The following is a 19,108-nucleotide window of genomic DNA, read 5'->3' as shown; positions in this document are numbered from 1 at the left end:
CAAAAAATAAAAGCAACATTTCCACTATTCCTAAAATATGCCCTCTTTAGCTCCAAAGTAATCTGTAGTCACCCCTTTCCATCTTTTTATTCTTTTTGCTCATTTCTTAGGACCTCTTAAAACTAGCTATTTTAAAATGACCAATTCTCATTTTTTTAACCAGGTATATGAGGGAATCCTAACAAATAGGCTTTAGAAACACAGTTTAAGATCAGGTTGATTTTTACATCATATATCACAGTATAGTTTTAAGTTTTTACCTGAGGAGTTATAGATGATTCGATGTTTTTATTCTCCAAATGTTCATTTTCTGGTTCCGTGGTGTACATGCTAATATTTAAAAGAAAAATTATTTGAAAGAAAAAAACAGGACTATAAATCCGTCTGAGAACAAACATGGTTAAGTGGGATTAATTTCTTAATGTTTTTTAAATCATAAAGTTGTATCACTGTCAAGTCAGATATCTTTATAGTCAAAACAGTTTCAATACTAATTTTAAAGTTGTTAACCAAAGTCATGTGCATAAGTTTTTAAAAACCATAATTACACAGAAATGTAATACTTCTGAATGTTCATAATGCTGGGTATATCTTAAAAGCATATATTAGAAAACCCAGCTCTTTATTTCATGCTTGACATCATTTCCACCATTGATTTACCCTATCTTCAGTCACACTCCTTCATAAGAGATGCCAAGAAAAGTTAAAATGAAACATGATCAACTACATTAATGCCTACTTCTCTAAGTTACTGATACATCTGTCTTTATACTTGGCCCATCTGAAAGGTCTGTAAGGCCAACATTTAAACAAAATAAAATAGGTTTTATTTTGAATAAGAATGAACTAGAAAAAAAAAAAAAAAGAATGAACTAGAACCACATTAAGAGAAGAATAAGGTCTGGAAACTTTTATTTAAAAATATCTTGTTTTTACCTTCTCTGGGATCTTTGCTACCTTTGAGTGTAGGGAAGTATCTTTGCCTTAAAAATATCTTTCAGTTCTTGAGTTGCTGCTGAGGAGAAAAATATTTCAAGTTTTAACTTTTAGGTATTTGATAAGACCAAACCCCCTAGTGTTTTAAGTATACCATTTTTTTTTTTTTTTTTTTAAAGGCAAGCAATTTTAATAATGAAAAATTTTAAATGAAAAGGAACATTCACATTTGAGTATTTACCATATGCTAAGTGCTTTATATATACTGTTTCACTTTAATGAAGAAAAACATTAGTCTATAAAATCCTGTAAGGGATCATAAATTAATTTATGACATTAAACAGAAAATAACACTTATTTTTTAAATTTGATGAAAAAAAATTAGATGTCTAAGTCCCTTTAGAGTAGAATTCCATTTTAACTGAAGGAAGTATCATAGTTATTACCTTGTTAGAATGACTACCTGTCATTAGCTGCTGGAAGTTAAGTGTTAGTAAGCTCTACAAACAAGGAGGGTGAGTGAATCACCTAAGCTGTGTCAAGTTTTCAAGGGACAGGCTGAGGGTTAGTACCATTAAAAAACTTGAAGTCAGGGCACAAAGTTCAACTGCTCAATTTTTGAATGTCTACTCTTCTGGGCTCTGAAGATAAAGCAGCAAAACAAAATAGAAATACAGGTTTCTACTTTCATGGAGCTTACATTGTTGGGATAAGGGAAAGACAATATTTTCAGCCTATGATTAAGTACTGAAGAAAATAAAACAGGGTGATGTTACAGTGATCAAGGTGGCATTTGAACTGGCAGAATTAGGAGAAACTATGAGTCATAATTAGGAGATGGACTCGGAGCAGGCACATAATACTAAGAATCATACAAGCAGAGACATCAAAGAACCAGGCAGCATATTTTAAGATTTGCAATTATGTCATGATTAGCATAGCAGGGCTTGGAATTCAGACAAGCATACCATACATTATTGCTTCAAAACCTAGATAAGGAGTCTGAATAATAAATGCATAGGTTAGCAGCTGTAAGAGAAGCTTGATACTGTGTCAAGCAATACCTGTGCCTGGCCATTACTCAATACTCTTTTTACGTATTTGCCAAGAGTGGAATTGGTAGATGGTATGCATAGTAACTAAAAGCAAGGACTTTGGAGCTGAGATAGAAATGTATTTCACTCTCCCCTTTATCTTTTAGTGATTGCAGAAAGTGATGTATCTCCCTAAGCCTCAATTTCCTTATCTGTGAGATGTTACAATATTAATTCATTGGTTATTGTGAGGATTAAATGATACAATAACAGCTGACACAGTTGGACTATGTTAAGCACTTAACATGAATCATCTCACTAGAATTATAACTCTGAGTTATTTAGTATTATTATCATCATTTTATAGATGTTGAAACAGGCTGAGGAAGGTTAAGGAATTTTCCCAAAGTCACATATCTAGCAAGTGGCACAGCTAGAATTTGAACTAAGTTCTCTTTACTATTATTCAAATCCTTATTAACCTTGGTATCATCTTTTTCCTTTTGGTTATTCTGGAGATATTGCATTCTGAATTTAAGTTGCATTTTCTTGATGACTAGTATATTTTTATACATTTATTGGCCATTTGAATAACTTTTTTAGTACTAAATTCCTGTTCAAATCTCTTGCCCCTTTTTAAAAAATGGAAATTGAGCTGCTGGATCATATGGTAATTCTGTTTAATTTTTTGAGGAACTGACAAACTGTTTTCCATAGTGACTATACCATTTTATGTACACATCAGCAAAGCACAGAGTTCAATTTTTCCAATACTTGTTTTTTGTTATTTTGATAATAGCCATCCTAATGGGTATGAAATGGTATCTCATTTTGGTTTTGATTTGCATTTCCCCAATGATTAGTGATATTGAACTTCTTTTCATTTGCTTATTTTGCCATTGTATATCCTCTTTGTAGAAATGCTTATTCAAATTCTTTGTCCAGTTTAAAATTGGGTTATTTGTTTTTTTGTTGTTGAGTTGTAAGAGTTCTTCATATATCTGGATATTAATTACTTATCTTATATATGATATGCAAATATTTTCTCTCATTCTGTGGATTACCTTTTCACTCACCCCTCCATGTTCTCTAGTTGAGGTTCTACTCCTTTCAATCCACAAAACATTCTAATTAAGGTCATAAACAATCTTCAATTGACCATGACACAATAAAACATTCTTCTTTTGGCTCTTGTTAAGCCACTCTCTCATTTCTGCCCTTCTCCCCCATCCTCTTATTCCTTCTCTGTCTCCAGTATATAGCCTCATCCTTCTCAACTGCTAAAAGTTGGCGAGTCCAAAGGTTCCATCCCTTGATTCTTGACTAGTTCACCAGTTGAGTGCCCTAATGTTCCTCACTGCCTTTAGGAAAAAGACAAAAATACAGGGATGGGTAAAAGTAAGTTTACAGTTGTTCATATGGAAAAGAATAGAATAATTAATAAATAATACAAAAATAAACTGCTTTGTGTACTCACAACTGTAGACCTACTTTTGCCCACCCTTGGTATTTAACAGGACTGCCTTAGTTCAGACTACTATAACAAAGTACCAGAACTGGGTGGCTTATAAACAACAGAAATTTATTCCTCATAGTTCTGTAGGCTGAATGGCGGAGATCAGGATCCCAAAATGGTTTGGTTCTGGTAAAGGCTCTCCTCTGGGTTGCCAACTTCTTGGTGTATCCTCACATGGCAAAAACAGAGCTAGAGAGCTCTCTGGGGTCCCTCTTCTAAGGGTACAAATCCCTTTGTAAGGGTACAAATCCCTACCCTCATGACCTAATTACCTTCCAAAGGTCCCACATCCTAATATCATCTAATTGTGGGTTAAGATTTCAACATGTGAAATTCGGGGGATACAAACATTCAATGCTTTGCAACGATGCTGCACAATATGGTGCTTGGCTCCGTCTTTAACTTAATTTCATACCATTCCCCATCGATTTTTTATCACTCCTAGACACTCTGACGTTCTTTCATTTCTTGAAATTGCCAGGTTCCTTCTGCAGCAGATTAACATTTGCTTTTCCTTCTAATTGAAACACTCTCGACCACTAACCTACCCTTCATTTGGTTAACTCCTTTTTATGCGTCTGCTCAAGGACCATATCCTCAGAGAAATATTTAGGACACCTTGTCTGCCTCTAGGCTAAGTCAGGCCCAGTTTTTACATGCTCTTATAGAAGTCTGATCCTTTTCTTCAGAACATTTATCTGTTTTTATCTGTAATTATATATTCATTAGAGTGATTGTTTAATCTCTTTGCCTCATTAGGCTGTAGCCTCCGTAATAGTATTGCACAGGTCCTTGAGGCCCTATTCATTTTATTTCTCAATCTCTTTTATACTGTTCTTCAGATCTGAAAATCTCTACTTATTAATCACCAAGTTCACTGATTCCTCATCCATTTCTATTCTGCTATTGAGTGAATTTTTAGTTCAGATACTATATTTTTTAGTTCAAAAATATTTACTTGCTTCTCTGTTTTTATTTTTCTGTTGTGAAGGAGTATCTTCCCGTTCATTATAATATGCTTTATCACATGAAATATAGTTATAATAGCTGCTTTAACATCTTTGATTTATCTCAACATCTGTGTCATTTTGTGTTGGCATCTGTTGAGTCTTTCCCCCCTTAAGATAATCATTTCCTGGTTCTTTATCAAGTACTTCTGGAGTATATCCTGGACATTTTGTTATGCAGATTCTGAGTCCTATTAAAATCCTCTAAAGAAGATTTAATTTGTTTGTTTGTTTAGCAGGCAATCCATTGAGTTAGGTGTAGATCATAAGCTCTCTCTTAACTTTCTTTGGGCATTGTTTCCAATCTCAGTTGTTTTCAAAGCCTTTGGTCTGTCCCATGCATGAACCACTCCAGGACTTGTCTGTGACATGGGCAGTGTTTTCTTAGTTGTTTGTTTTGTTTTGATCCTACTCCAGTTCTTAAAGCTATTGCCATGCTGCTTTGGGCCTCTCTCATGCATGCACAGCTGGAGGTGACCCAAGACACTAGGTTAAGTTCACACAGAGAATTAAGGAACCCCTTTCTCCAGCTTTCTCCTCTCCTAAATCTGTATCTCCGCCTCTTCCACTATATATCTCTCAAGTTCTCTTTTCCTGGTTTCTCTGGTCAGATGGGGTTTTTCTCTGAGTGTTAGCTGCCCATAATGTCATAAATAGGGCTTGCCCTTGGGGAAAAGTTGAAAAAAGAAAACAACAATAACAATTCCCTACAATTTCTTTGGAATAGAGGATCCACTCCCCTGATTTTCAGGCGATAAAAATAGGTTTTCTATTGTAGTTTTTGCCTCCTGTGCTGTCCTTACATGGTTGCATGATTGGAGCCTGCCTTCAGGTCAAAGATGCAAACACAAGAGAAATTCACACCTGTTGTTTTGACTGTCCTTCACAATCCACCTGTTTTTGTTTACTTTTGAGACTTCAGGTAGTTGCTCTTTACATTTTGTCTACAATTTTAGGTTGTGAGCAGTAGAAAAGAGGTTGTAGTACGCCTATTCCATCTTGGATGGAATTGGCAGCTTGTGAGTTCCATCAGAGGAGGAATCAGTTCTGGTTTTAGCCTTGATCTACATAGTAGCTAGTACATGTAGGCACTCAATAAATATTTGGGGAATAAACACTGAATGAACTGAAAATGTAAAAATGCCAGATACTCAAAATGACAACAAAAACAAAAACATTCTGCATGTTTAACAAGAAAGGCATCTTTGGTAGAAGAGTAAGCGACTCAGATACCAAAAATAGGTTTTTCAAATACATTAAGAAAAAGGAAGCAAATTACAGAATGAATATGATCCTTAATAACTATGCTGCAAAGACATACAAAGAATCAACAGGACGACTTAGAAAGAGGTTCTGCTCCTACAGAACAAAAATGTGAAGAGTAGAAATTTGAAGAACTAGGATCTTGACTAGGATAGGTTTTTGGGTACAACTTTAGTGGAGGAAGTTGAAGAAGAAAAATCAGATACTTGAGTAATGTAGGGATCAAAAGCAGACTAGGTAGAATATATAGACCTTAGCTCTCTCCCCATTGTCTCTTTCCCTCTTAATTCTGTGCCTGTCTGCTTTCTTCTTGGCTCTAGATATCTCATCTCTATTTTGTTTTTAAATATATTTTTATTGATTTCAGAGAGAGAGGAAGGGAGAGGGAGAGACAGAAACATCAATGATGAGAGAGTCATTGATCAGTTACCTCCTGCCCGTCCCCTGCTGGGGATTGAGCCCACAGCCCAGGCATGTGCCCTGACCGGGAATCGAACCTCAATCTCCTGGATCATAGGTCGATGCTCAACTGCTGAGCCATGCCAGCTGGCCTCCTCCTTTCTATTTTCCTTTGGACTTCTTTCTTCCCCTAAACACCTCTTTTCTCTCAAATTTTTAAAATGCCCATTTCCCTAATATAAATTTTTAAATTTAAAATGAAGATAAACTCAAATTTTATCTTTCTCTTAATAACTCATTTTAAGGGCTTAATTTCTTGATAGAAAAACATCTTGCCAACAGCTCTGTGATACTATTTGAAATAAATTTGATATAAACAAAAGCCTACCTGTATAATTCAGAAGTAACTGTGATAATCCAGGTATTACAGGGTTACAGTGACTATATCTTGTTAGGAGTCCTCTTATTAGATGTCTGGATAGCTAGCATAATGGAAAGAATGAGGGCTTTAAAATCAGAACTATGCTAGTTGTATGATCTTGGGTAAATTACAATATGTCATCATCTTTTAATGGGCATTGTACCATCTACTTTTCTTACTTTGTGCTCACAGCTAGAGAAAGCAGAGTCAAATTTGAAAATAGCCAACCAAATCTAAATTTACTGGAAATTGTGGCATGATTTTTGTATACTAATAAAAAGAATACTTTATAGTGGTTTATATTGCAGTATCTTACATTTATGATCATCTCAGTTCTTAAAATTTTTATGCTATATTTATTTCAGTAACCATCTTAAAATCCCTTTTGGAATGAGGCAGAGCATACATACATACACACATACATATATACATATCTTGCAATTATGGGAATAAAGTGAAATGTTTGTTTAGATCAGGGGTGTGGAAACTTTTTCCTGCCCAGGGCCATTTGGATATTTCTAACATCATTCGGGGGCCATACAAAATTATCAACTTAAAAATTAGCTATGAAAAAAGCTCCTAGATATATTGAATTTCAAGTCCCACTTGTGGTTGCCTTAGCAGGATCAGATCAAATGACATGGCACGTGGGCCGGATGTTCCCCACCCCTGGTATAGATCATAGCAAAAGCTATGGTATTCAATGGATAATTTTTATTATAAGTATGCACCATTATCATCATATGTAAGCTTTGCTTTTAAAGTTGTGAAAAATTTTAATGGATTTAGAGGTTCTGTTTTCACCTGGTTTTATTAAAATGTCTCCTTGATTGCACATATTAATAATGAACAGTGTTGCATTGTAAAAAGAGTTGAGCAAACTATGCTCTGTGCTTTCAATTTGCTCTATAATGTTGAGTAACTTTCTTGTCACTTCACCTCCCTATATCTCAGTTCCAAACCTATAAAATGGTTTAGGGAGGGAGGGTGTCAGATGATCTAAGGCCTTTATCAGTTTTATCAATGCTTCCATTCTCTTATAGACCTACTAAGAAACAGGGTGAGAAAATACACCAAAACATGCTGTTTGGGAACTTCATATCTTATGTAAATATTATGTATGTACAAATGTGTATCACTAAATAGAAACGGTTCTTGTCTTTCCCTGCTGTGTGTTCTTGAACTGTATACTTATTAGGGAGTTATCCTTTTGGAGCAATGCTGTGCAATAGTGACATCTAGTGACTCCACCACATGTCATTCAGCAAAAATTTATGGCCAATTCTTAGTCCTCTAAATGTAGATGGTTTACTTTGTGGCTTAGCTAAATACTGTAAAATCATTCTCCATATCTCCTCCCACACAACTATAGACTTTAGAAATACCAATTAAATTTGACAATACTATTAACAACTGGACACACAACAACTGATATTTTCTTCAAAAAATCATAATGCATACAGAGGTAAGTATAAACTATTCTAAGTGAGACTGAAACATTTTTCATTCCATTGAAATTGGCAGAACCAGGCCAGGCATGCTCAGTGATTGAGCATCAACCTATGATCCAGGAGACTGCAGTTCGATTTCTGGTCAGGGCACATGCCCAGGTTGCCGGCTTGATCCACAGTGGGGGGTGTGCAGGAGGCAGCCGATCAATGACTCTCTCTCATCATTGATGTTTCTATCTCTCTCTCCCTCTCCCGTCCTCTCTCTGAAATCAATAAAGACATATATATATATATATGTATATATATATATACACATATATGTATGTGAATATATATATATAATACTACCTTTCCCTTTAAACCTTCATTTAAACCTTTAAACCTTCATTTAAAAAAAAAAAAAGTGGCAGAACTGGAATTTGAATTCAGGTGTGTTTCGATATGCATTACATGCCCTTAGGCACAGTACATCACTGACACATAATAGACATTGAACATATATTTATCAAATGAATGTTAGGTAATACAAATCAATCAATATTTGTGTTAGTATGTACTGCTTTAGAACCTTTGGAATTATTGCTGCCTTTCAGATAACTTGTTTTAAGTTTACATCAAAGACCATCAAATAAAAATAACTTTAGTATGTCTTCCTGAACAAAAAATTTGAGATCTATATTCACAAAGAGAATATTCTTTATAAAGAACATTCAAACTAGATCAGTTTTTTAAAAGACAATGACTACCTGGCACTATTATTTGATCAGGACAATACAAATCTGGGCTAAACTACTACTACAATTCAAATTGACTTTGCCACTGTGAAAATTCCTCTAGTATTTAGTGTCTTCTCATTAATCAGACATTATCTTGAATTTGTATTATTTTCAGATGCATAGATTTTGTTTCTACAATATATTAGTAAGGTATTTCAAGGTTCAGAGCATGTTTTATATTCCTGTCTTTACCAAACACAATGGTTTTTCTCACTTATGGAATAAAGTTACCAACTTACCCAGAATCCAAGGTTTTCCACAACATGCCATAAAACTATTTTGTCCACCCTCCCTCTAGTTCTCTTGACCCTACATTTCAGTCACATTAAACTACTAATTGTTCTGCCATGCATTATTTGTTTTATCTGCTTGGAATACAGTCCTGCTGCATCTACTGCTTAAGTGTCATTCCAAGTGAAGCTTCCTGCAAGGTACACCACAAAACTAAGTCATCTTCTCCTTATGAATTGTATCATTTTGTCACTTGTTCTGCCTTCCTTCTACCTCTCTGGTTGTCCTTTCTCGGTCTTCTTTACATGCCTTTCTCCTATCCATACCTGAAATGTTGGGGTTTCTCAGGATTCTGCCTATGCTGTACTCTCTTCTCACTCCATATACTTTCCTTAAGAAATTTATTTTACTCCCGTGGCTCCAATTATGACCAGTATGCGGATAAGCCTGGCCTACTGAAGCTCTCTTGAGATTCTAACTAGCATATTCAACAACTTATTGGATATCGCTACCTGATTTTCTTTATAAGCATCTTAAGCTCAGTATATGCACAACTGAACTCAAGACCTTTCCCCACCAAATCTATTCCTTCTTCAGAGAATTTATCTCACAGAATGAAGCCATTGTCTATTTAGTTGCTCAAATTAGAAACAGAGGAGTCATTCCTTCTCTCGCCTTCTCTTTTCCTGCTGACATCCAGTGAGTTACCAAATCATGTTATACAAGCTCCTAAATATTTACAAAATATGTGCATTTTTCTCCATATAAATTGCCACCCCTCCAGCCCAGGCCATAAGCACTCCTCCTCCCCAAACACTGTAATGGCCTTCCAGCTGTTCTCCCCAACTCCAGTCTTGGTCCTACCTATTGTAATTTCCACAACAAAGAGTAATTTCCTAAAATGTAGGGTGATTACAGCAACTTCCTGCTTAACACTCCTTAATGGCTTCCTATAGAAGAAAAAGATCCAAACTTCTTAAACTCAGTTTACAGAGCTCTTTGTAACCTTGTTCCTGCCAATCTGCCCAATCTTCACTTGGAATTCTAAACTTCAGCTGCAGTAAAATTTAGTTCTCAAACCTGCCACGCCTCACATCTTCAAGACTTTACACATTCTGCATGCTGCCTTCTAACCCTCCCACCCTACCCCTGCTTTTTGCCCTGATAACTCTACATCAGTTTAGAAGTCATTCTCACAGAAGCTCCCTTCAGTATACATGCATCCTTATCAGTGTTCACCCCTTACCACAGCATGCATCCCACTATTATAATTGCTTGTTTAACTATCATCATTCTTTTATTTGACAGATATCCATTGGAACTGGTACTGTATTCTCTCCTCTATATGTAGACTTAGTTGATACAGGTACTGAGGAAGCATATATGGTATGTGGGAGAGGGTCCTAGAAGTGCTTCTTAGTGACTTCCATTTCTATCTATTTCCCTACTAGGTTAAGTCAGTGCTGATTTCATAATAATTTCTGGGTTCTTTGAGTTACCTAACACAATCGATGGCAGATAAATATTTAATCCCATTAATGGTTAAATTTTAAACACATGCAAAAGGTTTTCACACTGTGAAAGGCCTCCAGCCAGCTATTACTTTCTACCTACCAGAGTTTTTCTTTGATATTACTTTGGATATAATGGAGTATAAAAAAGTGAAGAGGCAAACTACTACAGTGAAAAACATAGGACACTGACAGAACGCTGATTAAGCATTCTGCCACTTATTAGGTATTTGTCCTTGGGTCAAGACCCTTACCCTCTCTAAGCCTCAGTTTCCTCATCTGAAAAAGGTAGGTACAAAATCAAATGTGATAAGAGAAAATCAAAGCATAACACAAAATATAAATGGTTATCCAAATACTATCTATTATTATTGTTATTAGAGTGAATACAGATCAGGTCTCCCAGTCACTGGTCATCCCAGCTCTATAGGCAACAGGATTTCCAAATTTCTTCTTCCATTTAAGGGGTAGATTTGTACTTCAATAAATACATATTGATAAAGGTGGTTAACAAAAACTACAAAGAGAGACAAGCCAAAAAATTTAACAAGTATCATAGGGACAAGAAAGACAGAAGCACCAAGTGATTAGGTCATAAGGACTTAGTGCTCTTATAAGGGACCCTGAGAGCTCCCTTGCTCCTTCCAGCCTTCTATGAACCAGGAATCAGGTCCTCACCAGACACTGAATTTGCCAGCATCTTGATCATGGACTTCCCAGCCTCTAGAGATGTGAGAAAGAAATTTCTGTTGTTTATAAGCCACCAGTCTATGGTATATTTGCTATAGCAGCCTGATCAGACTAAGACAAATATGATTGATGTTTATCTCTGAAATGACTATTTTCTACCTTTCCTTCTCTCCGTAAACCTCTTCTCTGTTCTTCCTCTCCCCTTACTTATCTTGCTTCATACTTTATAGTTTGAGAAAAAGAGAATAAATATCAGGCAGAAACACTCTCACCTTCTGATCACTGAAACTATCTGTGTCTGCATCTCTACCTATACTTACTACTTTCTTCCCATTACTATGAATTTTATGCTCATGTTCCTAAGCAAACATTTCTACCTATTCCCTAAATTCCATCTCTTCTCGTTTTCTCAAAAACTTCACTCCTAAAATATTCACTCTCTTATTCTATAATCCCCCCCCCCAACTGGATCATTTCCATTAGCCTAAAAATAAACTTAAGTATCACCATCTTTAAGAATCCTACTTTGACCCCACATATTCCTCTATTACCTCTGTTTTCAACTCTCCATCACAGAAAAATATCTTGAAATGTTTGTAAGGACTACGTCCACTTCTTCGCATCACACTTGCTCTTCACTGTGCTTGTCAAGGCACCTAACTACTACACATTCCCAAAATCCAAAGGTCAGGTCTCTTTATTTTACTCTAGCATGTTTCAATACCATTGCCTTGGCTTTTAAATAACCATGCTCCTTGGGTTTTCTTCCTGCTTCGCTGGCTACTCCTTCCCCATGTCCTTCGCTTGCTTCTTTCCCTCTGCTTTACCTCTAATCATTGGATGCTCTCTGAGGACATGCTTTCCCTAGGTACTTTCTTCTACATGCTGATGACTCTCAACTTTACCTTTGGTCCCTTACACAGAACTCAAGACTCAGGACTTACTTTAGATTTCTAATAAGCACATCCAACTTAAGGTAAATGAAATAAAAGTACCCTCCCACCTCCTACATACATGTTCTTCCCTAGCCCTTTTCATTTGGTATATGGCACAGACATCCCCTCACGCCCTTCTCATGTTTTCTCCCCCCATATTCAAAACACCATCGAGTCTGCAGACCCTGCCTTCAAGTGTATCTCACCTCCCTCCACGTCTATACCACTTGATCCCAAACTATTGTCACGCCTTCGTGGGTTCTGCAGTTGTCTTCTGCTACCAATGTTGCTCCCCAGCCCCTGTGACCCACTCACTGCTTAACAGGTGGTGCCTGTCTAATTCACATTTGTGAGCTTACTACTGCGGGACTTCGCTCTAGGTCCAGGGAATCCAAAGGCTCATAAGGCATGGCTCCTTGTGAGCCTCAACCATCCATCCCTTCAGTGAATATTTACTGAGTGTATCTAATACTGTGTTCCAGGCGCTGGTCCATCTCAGTGTTCGGCTCCCTCTTCGGTGAAAGGGGAGTTTTGTTCAGCATCCCCACCTCATAGAAGTGTATAAACAGGATGAGTATGAAACACATGTACAAAAATGAGAAGTGTTACAAAAATGTTACTTTATATATTACTATTACTGCACCTGCCTCTTTCCTTCCGTCTGGTAATGGGAAGGAGCTCATGACAAGCGAGAGCCAACTGACAAAAGCAGAGGCACCAATTCTGATACTCACGGAAGGCAACAGATAGGAGTGCCCTTCTCAGAGGCGCATAGTCACTAAACGTTTGGGGCATACGTTCATTAGGCGTGACTGTAATAAGTTCATTTTCTACACTTTTGTTGCACAAATAACAATCCTATGTAACCCTATGGAAAAATCGGGAAGTGGGCGGTGGCCTCCTTGGTGACACCCAGGCCAATTGCCGCTCTCCATCACCCCATCTGGCCTTTTATAGGCCATAAAGAAAGGCACACCTCGGGGGAGGCCAGGGGTCTGTTATGGGCCTGCAGAGCTCTTATAAGGCCTCCTGACTCATGCGCGGGGCGCAGGGTACCTGTGAAACGACCGTCCTTAGCCTCCAAAAGCACTGACCGAAAGTGCTCGTCCACCGTGGCAAAGCCAGCAGAAATGGCCCGGGGGGAGGGGGTCCCCAGGATCAGCAACCACTGCTGGAACACACCTCTAATTACGAGGGGCACGTGAGGGATTTGCACATATTCACCATTTGTACAACGGCCGGCGCTTAATAAAATTAATTTGCAGCCAGTTTTGACTGACAGACCTGTCTTACTTGCAAGTAAAAATGAGAAACAAGAGGAAGGGAAAGAATAATGAAGAGAGATGTGGGATGAGGGAGGAAGAGAAACGATCCGGGGAGGGGAGAAAAAAGTCTGCGGCTGTTTGCCCAGCGTCTCGCGAAGGAGCAGATGTTTGCTCCCTGTAACCGAAGAGGGACGAAAGGTGTTCCTGGGGGCTACTGGGAGGGAATGGCCGCGGGAGACGAGGGGCCAGGGCCCAACGGCTAGGAGAGAGCCGAGAAAAATGGACCGTACCTACAATTCCTCCAGCCGAGGAGGCGCCCTGGCGCCCAGCAACCGCCTCACACACCGCGCGAAGCTCGGGAGGAAACGCTCGCGGGCTCCGAGGAGGGCGGAAGGGGCGGGGCGGGGCCTGGGCGGGGCTGGTGGCGGTGGGCGGGGCCTGGGCAGGCGCGGGAGGCGGGGCCCGGGCGGTGGGCGGGGCCTGGGCACGCGGGAGGGGCGGGGCTGGCGGCGGCGGCGAGTCTAACTTGCGTTGTGGCTGCTCAGGTTCCCGACGCAAGATTTCTCCAGAACCCTTCGCGTGGGCCGCCTGGTTTGTATTTCCGTCTATTCAACGATTTCTCTTGAGATCTCTGAATATGAACCTATTGGGTTGTGAAAGACCAGGCACCTGGTTGAGACCAAAACGTAGCGCCCCCGGCTGCATGTGCCAGAAGTAACTACTGACAGGTCAGATCTTGTTTTCCCTTAGGTCAGTTTAATACCCAAAAATAGCAGTCTCTGGGGTCAAGACCGCCTGGGCCCAAAGTGTAGCACTGCTGCTTTATAGCTATGGGACTACAGGCAAATACATAATGTCTCCGAGCCTCGGTTTTCTCATTTGTAAAGGATGCAGTGGCGTGAGAATAAATGGCTTGCATCTGGAAGAGGGGTTGGTAGGAAGTAAACGCTCCATAGCCTATTGTCAGTATAGACTCTGGTTTTTCACCGCGTGGCATCTTGTGTGGAAACCTTCATAAGAAACAAAAGGAGGCATAGCTGCTCTGGTTGAAGGTGGGTCCAGAAGCATTGGGTTCTCAGTCCCAAAGGTGGTCTATAAGGTTCCTCTCAAGGAATCCCCAGGCTTCCTAAAATACAGACGAAAACAACTTACTGGAGAAAGGCCAACCTTCTCAGAAGACAAACTGCCCTTTTCTATCTCATTTTTCTTCTTCTCCTGATACTCCAGCTTTTACTCCTGCACACAGTGTATTCCTTTCGGCCTCCGTGTCTTTTCCTAGCTATTCAATCTATTGGGAGTGTTCTCTTCTTATTTATCATTAAGGTCTGATTCAAATTACAACTCTTCTTGGGCGACCAAATAAGAAATATTCTTTTAGTAGAAGCCCCTTTCACCTTCAGCATGGTGTACATAACTCAGCAAGGATTAAAAGTTATTTTCTCCCCCGTTTTAGGAGGAGACAGGATCTCTTGTGATTATAGGGTTTATGTGATTATAAGGGAATGCTTTGTTTTCGTGGTAGGGAAGGGAAAAGCACGTAGATTCCCAAGCACACTGGAAGGAGGGACAGATAGTAGAGCTGGAAGGACCTTGAGAGGAGTCTGACCCCTCCAGGGTACTGCTCTGTGCCCAAGATGCAATGAACTGCTGAAGGGTAAATGCTTTAGGGTCAAGGAAGGTGGAGGGCATATCAACAAATGGAGTTTTCTCACCAGGTCAGAGGGTTCAGGCCGGAGTCGAGTTAGTCAGCTAAAACGTGTGTATTGCTTGCTCCCAAAATGGCATAAGCAATTCGCACCTACAGAGAACTATATAATTATTCATACAGAAATAAAACACTGAAACATTTCAAAAATTGATGTTCTTCATATATTTAAAAATAATATAATGAAAATTTAATAATGGTTTAAAAAGCATCTAAACAAACATCTGATGTCCCTTCTTGTAGAACAAATTAATGGTAACTTAAAATAATTAAATTGTTTATATTTGCAACAATGCCATCAAAAGCAAAACCCTTTTGAGGAATAAGGAGAATCTTATTCATGACACCATTTTTCACTAAATTTGGTATAATGAAAATAGTTTTAAAAATATCTTCTTGCCTGGCTGGGGGTGGCTCAGCAGTTGAGCGTTGACCTAGGACCTAGGCTATCGGGGTTCAATTCCCGGTCAGGGCACATGCCTGCCTGGGTTGTGGGTTCGATCAATGACTTTCTCATCATTGATGTTTCTATCTCTCTCTCTCCCTCTCCTTTCCTCTCTCTGAAATCAATAAAGATATATTTAAAAAAATTTTTTTAAAAATATCTTCTATATAAATGGTTCTGTACTTCTGAAATCACCTCAACAAAAAGTGCAAGTTAGCCAGTGATCTATTTGGTATGATTTAACTGCCAATTTTCTCTTGCAGTCTTCTCTCTCACTAATTCTCTTTATTGACCCTAAGTGCCAATCATTTACTATACTTCAGGCTTTACTGTTTTCAAACTTTGCTAATATGCTGGCTCTCTACCTAGTCGTTCCCTTCTTCACCTTACTTCCCAGTATTAGCCCATCAATCCAAATCATATCCACTCTTGAAGGTCCATTCAAGTATCACCTCCTCTAAGAAGTTCTCCTTACTAGAACACTTTTTAAAATTGAATTTATTGGGGTGACATTGGTTAATAAAATTACATAGGCTTCAGGTATACAGTTCTATAATACATCATTGGTATATTGTACTGTGAGTTCACTGCCCCAAGTCAAGTCTCCTTCCATCACCATTTATCTCCACTTTACCCTCTTTTACCTCCCCCCACCTGCCTTCTCTTCTGGTAATCACCACACTGCTGTCTATGAGTCGAGTGTTTTTTGGGTTTTGTTTTTTGTTTTTTGTTTTTTTCTTAATCCCTTCACCTTTTCACCCAGCTCAATACCCTTCTCCTCTGACAGGTATCAGTCTCTTATCTGTATCTTTGAGCCTGTTTCTACTTTTTTTTTGTTAGTTTTTGTTCATTAGAGTCCACATATAACTGAAATCATATGGTATTTGTCTTTCTCTGCCTGGCTTATTTCACTTAGCATAATACTCTCCAGGTCCATCCATGCTGTCACAGAAAGTAAGATTTCCTTCTTTTTTTTTTTTTATATAGCCAAGTAGTATTCCATTGTGTAAATGTACCACAGCTTTTTTAATCCACTCATGTACTGATGAGCACGTGGGCAGCGTCTAAATCTTGGCTATTGTAAATAAACCTGCAAAGAACATAGGAGTGCATATATTCTTTCAAATTAGTGTTTTGGGTTTCTTTGGATATATTCCCAGAAGTGGGATCACTGGGTCATAAAGCAGTTTCATTTATAATTTTTGAGGAAGCTCCATACTGTTTTCCACAGTGGCTGCACCAATCTGCATTCCCACCAGCAGTGCATGAGGGTTCCCTTTCTCCACACCCTCGCCTACACTTCTTGTTTGTTGATTTATTGATGATAGCTGTTCTGACAGGTGTGAGGTGATATCTCATTATGTTTTTAATTTGAATTTCTCTGATGATTACTGACATTGAGCATCTCTATATGTGTCTATTGGCCATCTGTATGTGCTCCTTGGAGAAGTGTCTATTCTGTTTTTTTGCCCATTCTTAAATTGGACTGTTTGTTTTTTTGGTGTTGAGTTTTATAAGTTCTTTATACCCCTTGGATATTAACCCCTTATCAGATGTATCATTGGTGAACATGTTCTCCCATTCACTTTTTTTTTTCATATTGTTGATGGTTTCTTCTGCTGTGCAAAGACTTTTAGTTTGTTTATTTTATCTTTTGTTTTCCTTGCCTGAGGAGATATGTCAGAACAAATATTGCTATGAGAAACATCCGAGATTTTACTGCCTATGTTTTCTTCTAGGATTTTTATGGTTTTGAGCATTTAATCAAACCAAGATCTCCTGGATCCTAGGTCGATGCTCAACCACTGAGCCCTGCCAGCTGGGCAGTATTTTTTTTATGCAATTATAAATGGGATTTTTTCTTAGTTTCCCTTTCTGATAGTTCATTATTGGTGCATAAAAATGAAACTTATTTATGAATATTTATTTTGTATCCTGCTATTTTACTGAATTCATTGATCAGTTCTAGTAGTTCTTTGGTGGAATATTTAGGGTTCTCTCTATATAGTATTGATATAGGCAGTTAGACAAACATGAGCAGAGCAAGGACAATGGGCCAAGTACAGTAACTCGCCAGGGCAAAAAGCTCCAGATGCCTAGCAAGAGGCAAAACTAGGAAACAAGAACCTCACCCCCGAGGTAACTTTTCCTCCCCAAGCATATTGCTGGCCTGTGGTTTGGACCCCCTGACTTTTTATATCACTAGTTTTGCAGTTTAGACCCCCCTGACATTTTCCTCCCTAAAGATAACATATAGGCCTCCATTGTATTTCAGCTCCAGGCCCAGAAAAGCAGCAAAACCAGACAAGTGACACAGTGGCTTCCTCAGGACCAACTGTATTGACTAATGACCCCCTGCCTTGACATTGACCAGTCATTGGAGACCAGGACCCTGAAAGACCACAGCTAGAAAGCTGATGAACATTCTACTGAGACCCTCCCCTGAGACCTCCTCTAAGATTTTCACCTACAAGGGAGAGATAAATACACTCAGGAGAAAGGACCCAGGGTGCACTCTCTGCCAGGGAGAGCATGCCCATGCCATTCCCTTCTATTCTTCCCTCTGAGGGACCCCACAAGACTTGCAGCCAGAGGAGCAATGGGCAGTGGCAGCTCATCCTGGGCTAACCCCCTGAATCTGTCTCCAAGGCCCACTTTTCTCTGACTTCTCAGTGAGCCAAAGCAGCCCAGCCCAGGCTCTCTTGGTACTTCTATGTCCTTCCTTGTTTCACTGTCCTAAGTATATATTTGCTGCAGCCAATAAATTCTTGCTTGCTTTGCTGCACTTTGTCTCTTGATTGAAATCTTTCCTTCAAGAAGACAAGAACTGAGGTCTTGTAATCCCCCTGGTAACAGTATCATGTCATCTGCAAATAATGACAGGTTTACTTCTTTCTTCCCAGTTTAGATGCCTTTTATTTTTCCTTCTTGTCTGATGGCTGTGGCTAAGACTTTTAGTACTATGTTAAATAAGAATGGTGAAAGTGGGCATCCCTGTCTTGTTCCTGATTTTAATTAAAGGAAACACTTTTAGTTGTTGTCTATTGAGTATGATATTGGCTGTGAGTTTGTCATACATGGCCTTCATTACACTGAGGTATTTTCCTCTATTCCTCACTTTGCTGAGAGTTTTTATCATAAATGGTGCTGGATTTTTATCAGAAGCTTTTTCTGCATCTATTGACATGGTCATGTGATTTTTATACTTCATTCTGTTTATGTGGTTGTCCAATTTGTTGACATATAGTTGTTTGTAATATTTTCTTACAATCCTTTGTTTTCTTTGGTGTCAGTTGTTATTTCCCCTCTTTCATTTATGATTTTATTTGAGCCCTGTCTCTTTTTCTCTTGCTGAGTCTGGTTAACATTTGTCAATCTTGTTTATCTTTTCAAAGAACCAGCTCTTGGTTTCACTGCTCTTTTGTTTTTTGTCTTTTTTTTTTTATACTCGATTTCTTTATTTCTGCTCTGACCTTAATTATTTCCTTCCTTCTACTCACTTTGGGCTTTGTTTGTTGTTCTT

General features: G+C 38.6%; 1 protein-coding gene across 7 annotated transcripts in view; it reads right to left on the bottom strand.

The window, feature by feature from the left end:
- The window catches only part of LOC107545511 (sodium/hydrogen exchanger 9B1), a 55,025-nt gene extending 48,306 nt beyond the window's left edge, over positions 1 to 6,719 (bottom strand). For 6 of the 7 annotated variants that reach the window (XM_016223604.2, XM_087826361.1, XM_016223608.2 and 3 more), the window contains exon 1: positions 261 to 482. In XM_016223604.2, the coding sequence (XP_016079090.2) occupies positions 261 to 398 (138 nt within the window). In that variant the 5' untranslated portion in view covers positions 399 to 482. Of the gene's footprint in view, positions 1 to 260; positions 483 to 936; positions 1,016 to 6,543 lie in introns of those variants that run through there. The other variant, XM_016223605.2, reaches the window with a different exon arrangement.
- Positions 6,720 to 19,108: the final 12,389 nt, after the last annotated feature.

This window comes from Miniopterus natalensis, chromosome 1 (assembly GCF_054644295.1).
Source record: "Miniopterus natalensis isolate mMinNat1 chromosome 1, mMinNat1.hap1, whole genome shotgun sequence".
NCBI lineage: Eukaryota > Metazoa > Chordata > Mammalia > Chiroptera > Miniopteridae > Miniopterus > Miniopterus natalensis.
This window is presented reverse-complemented; position numbering and strand designations above follow the sequence as displayed.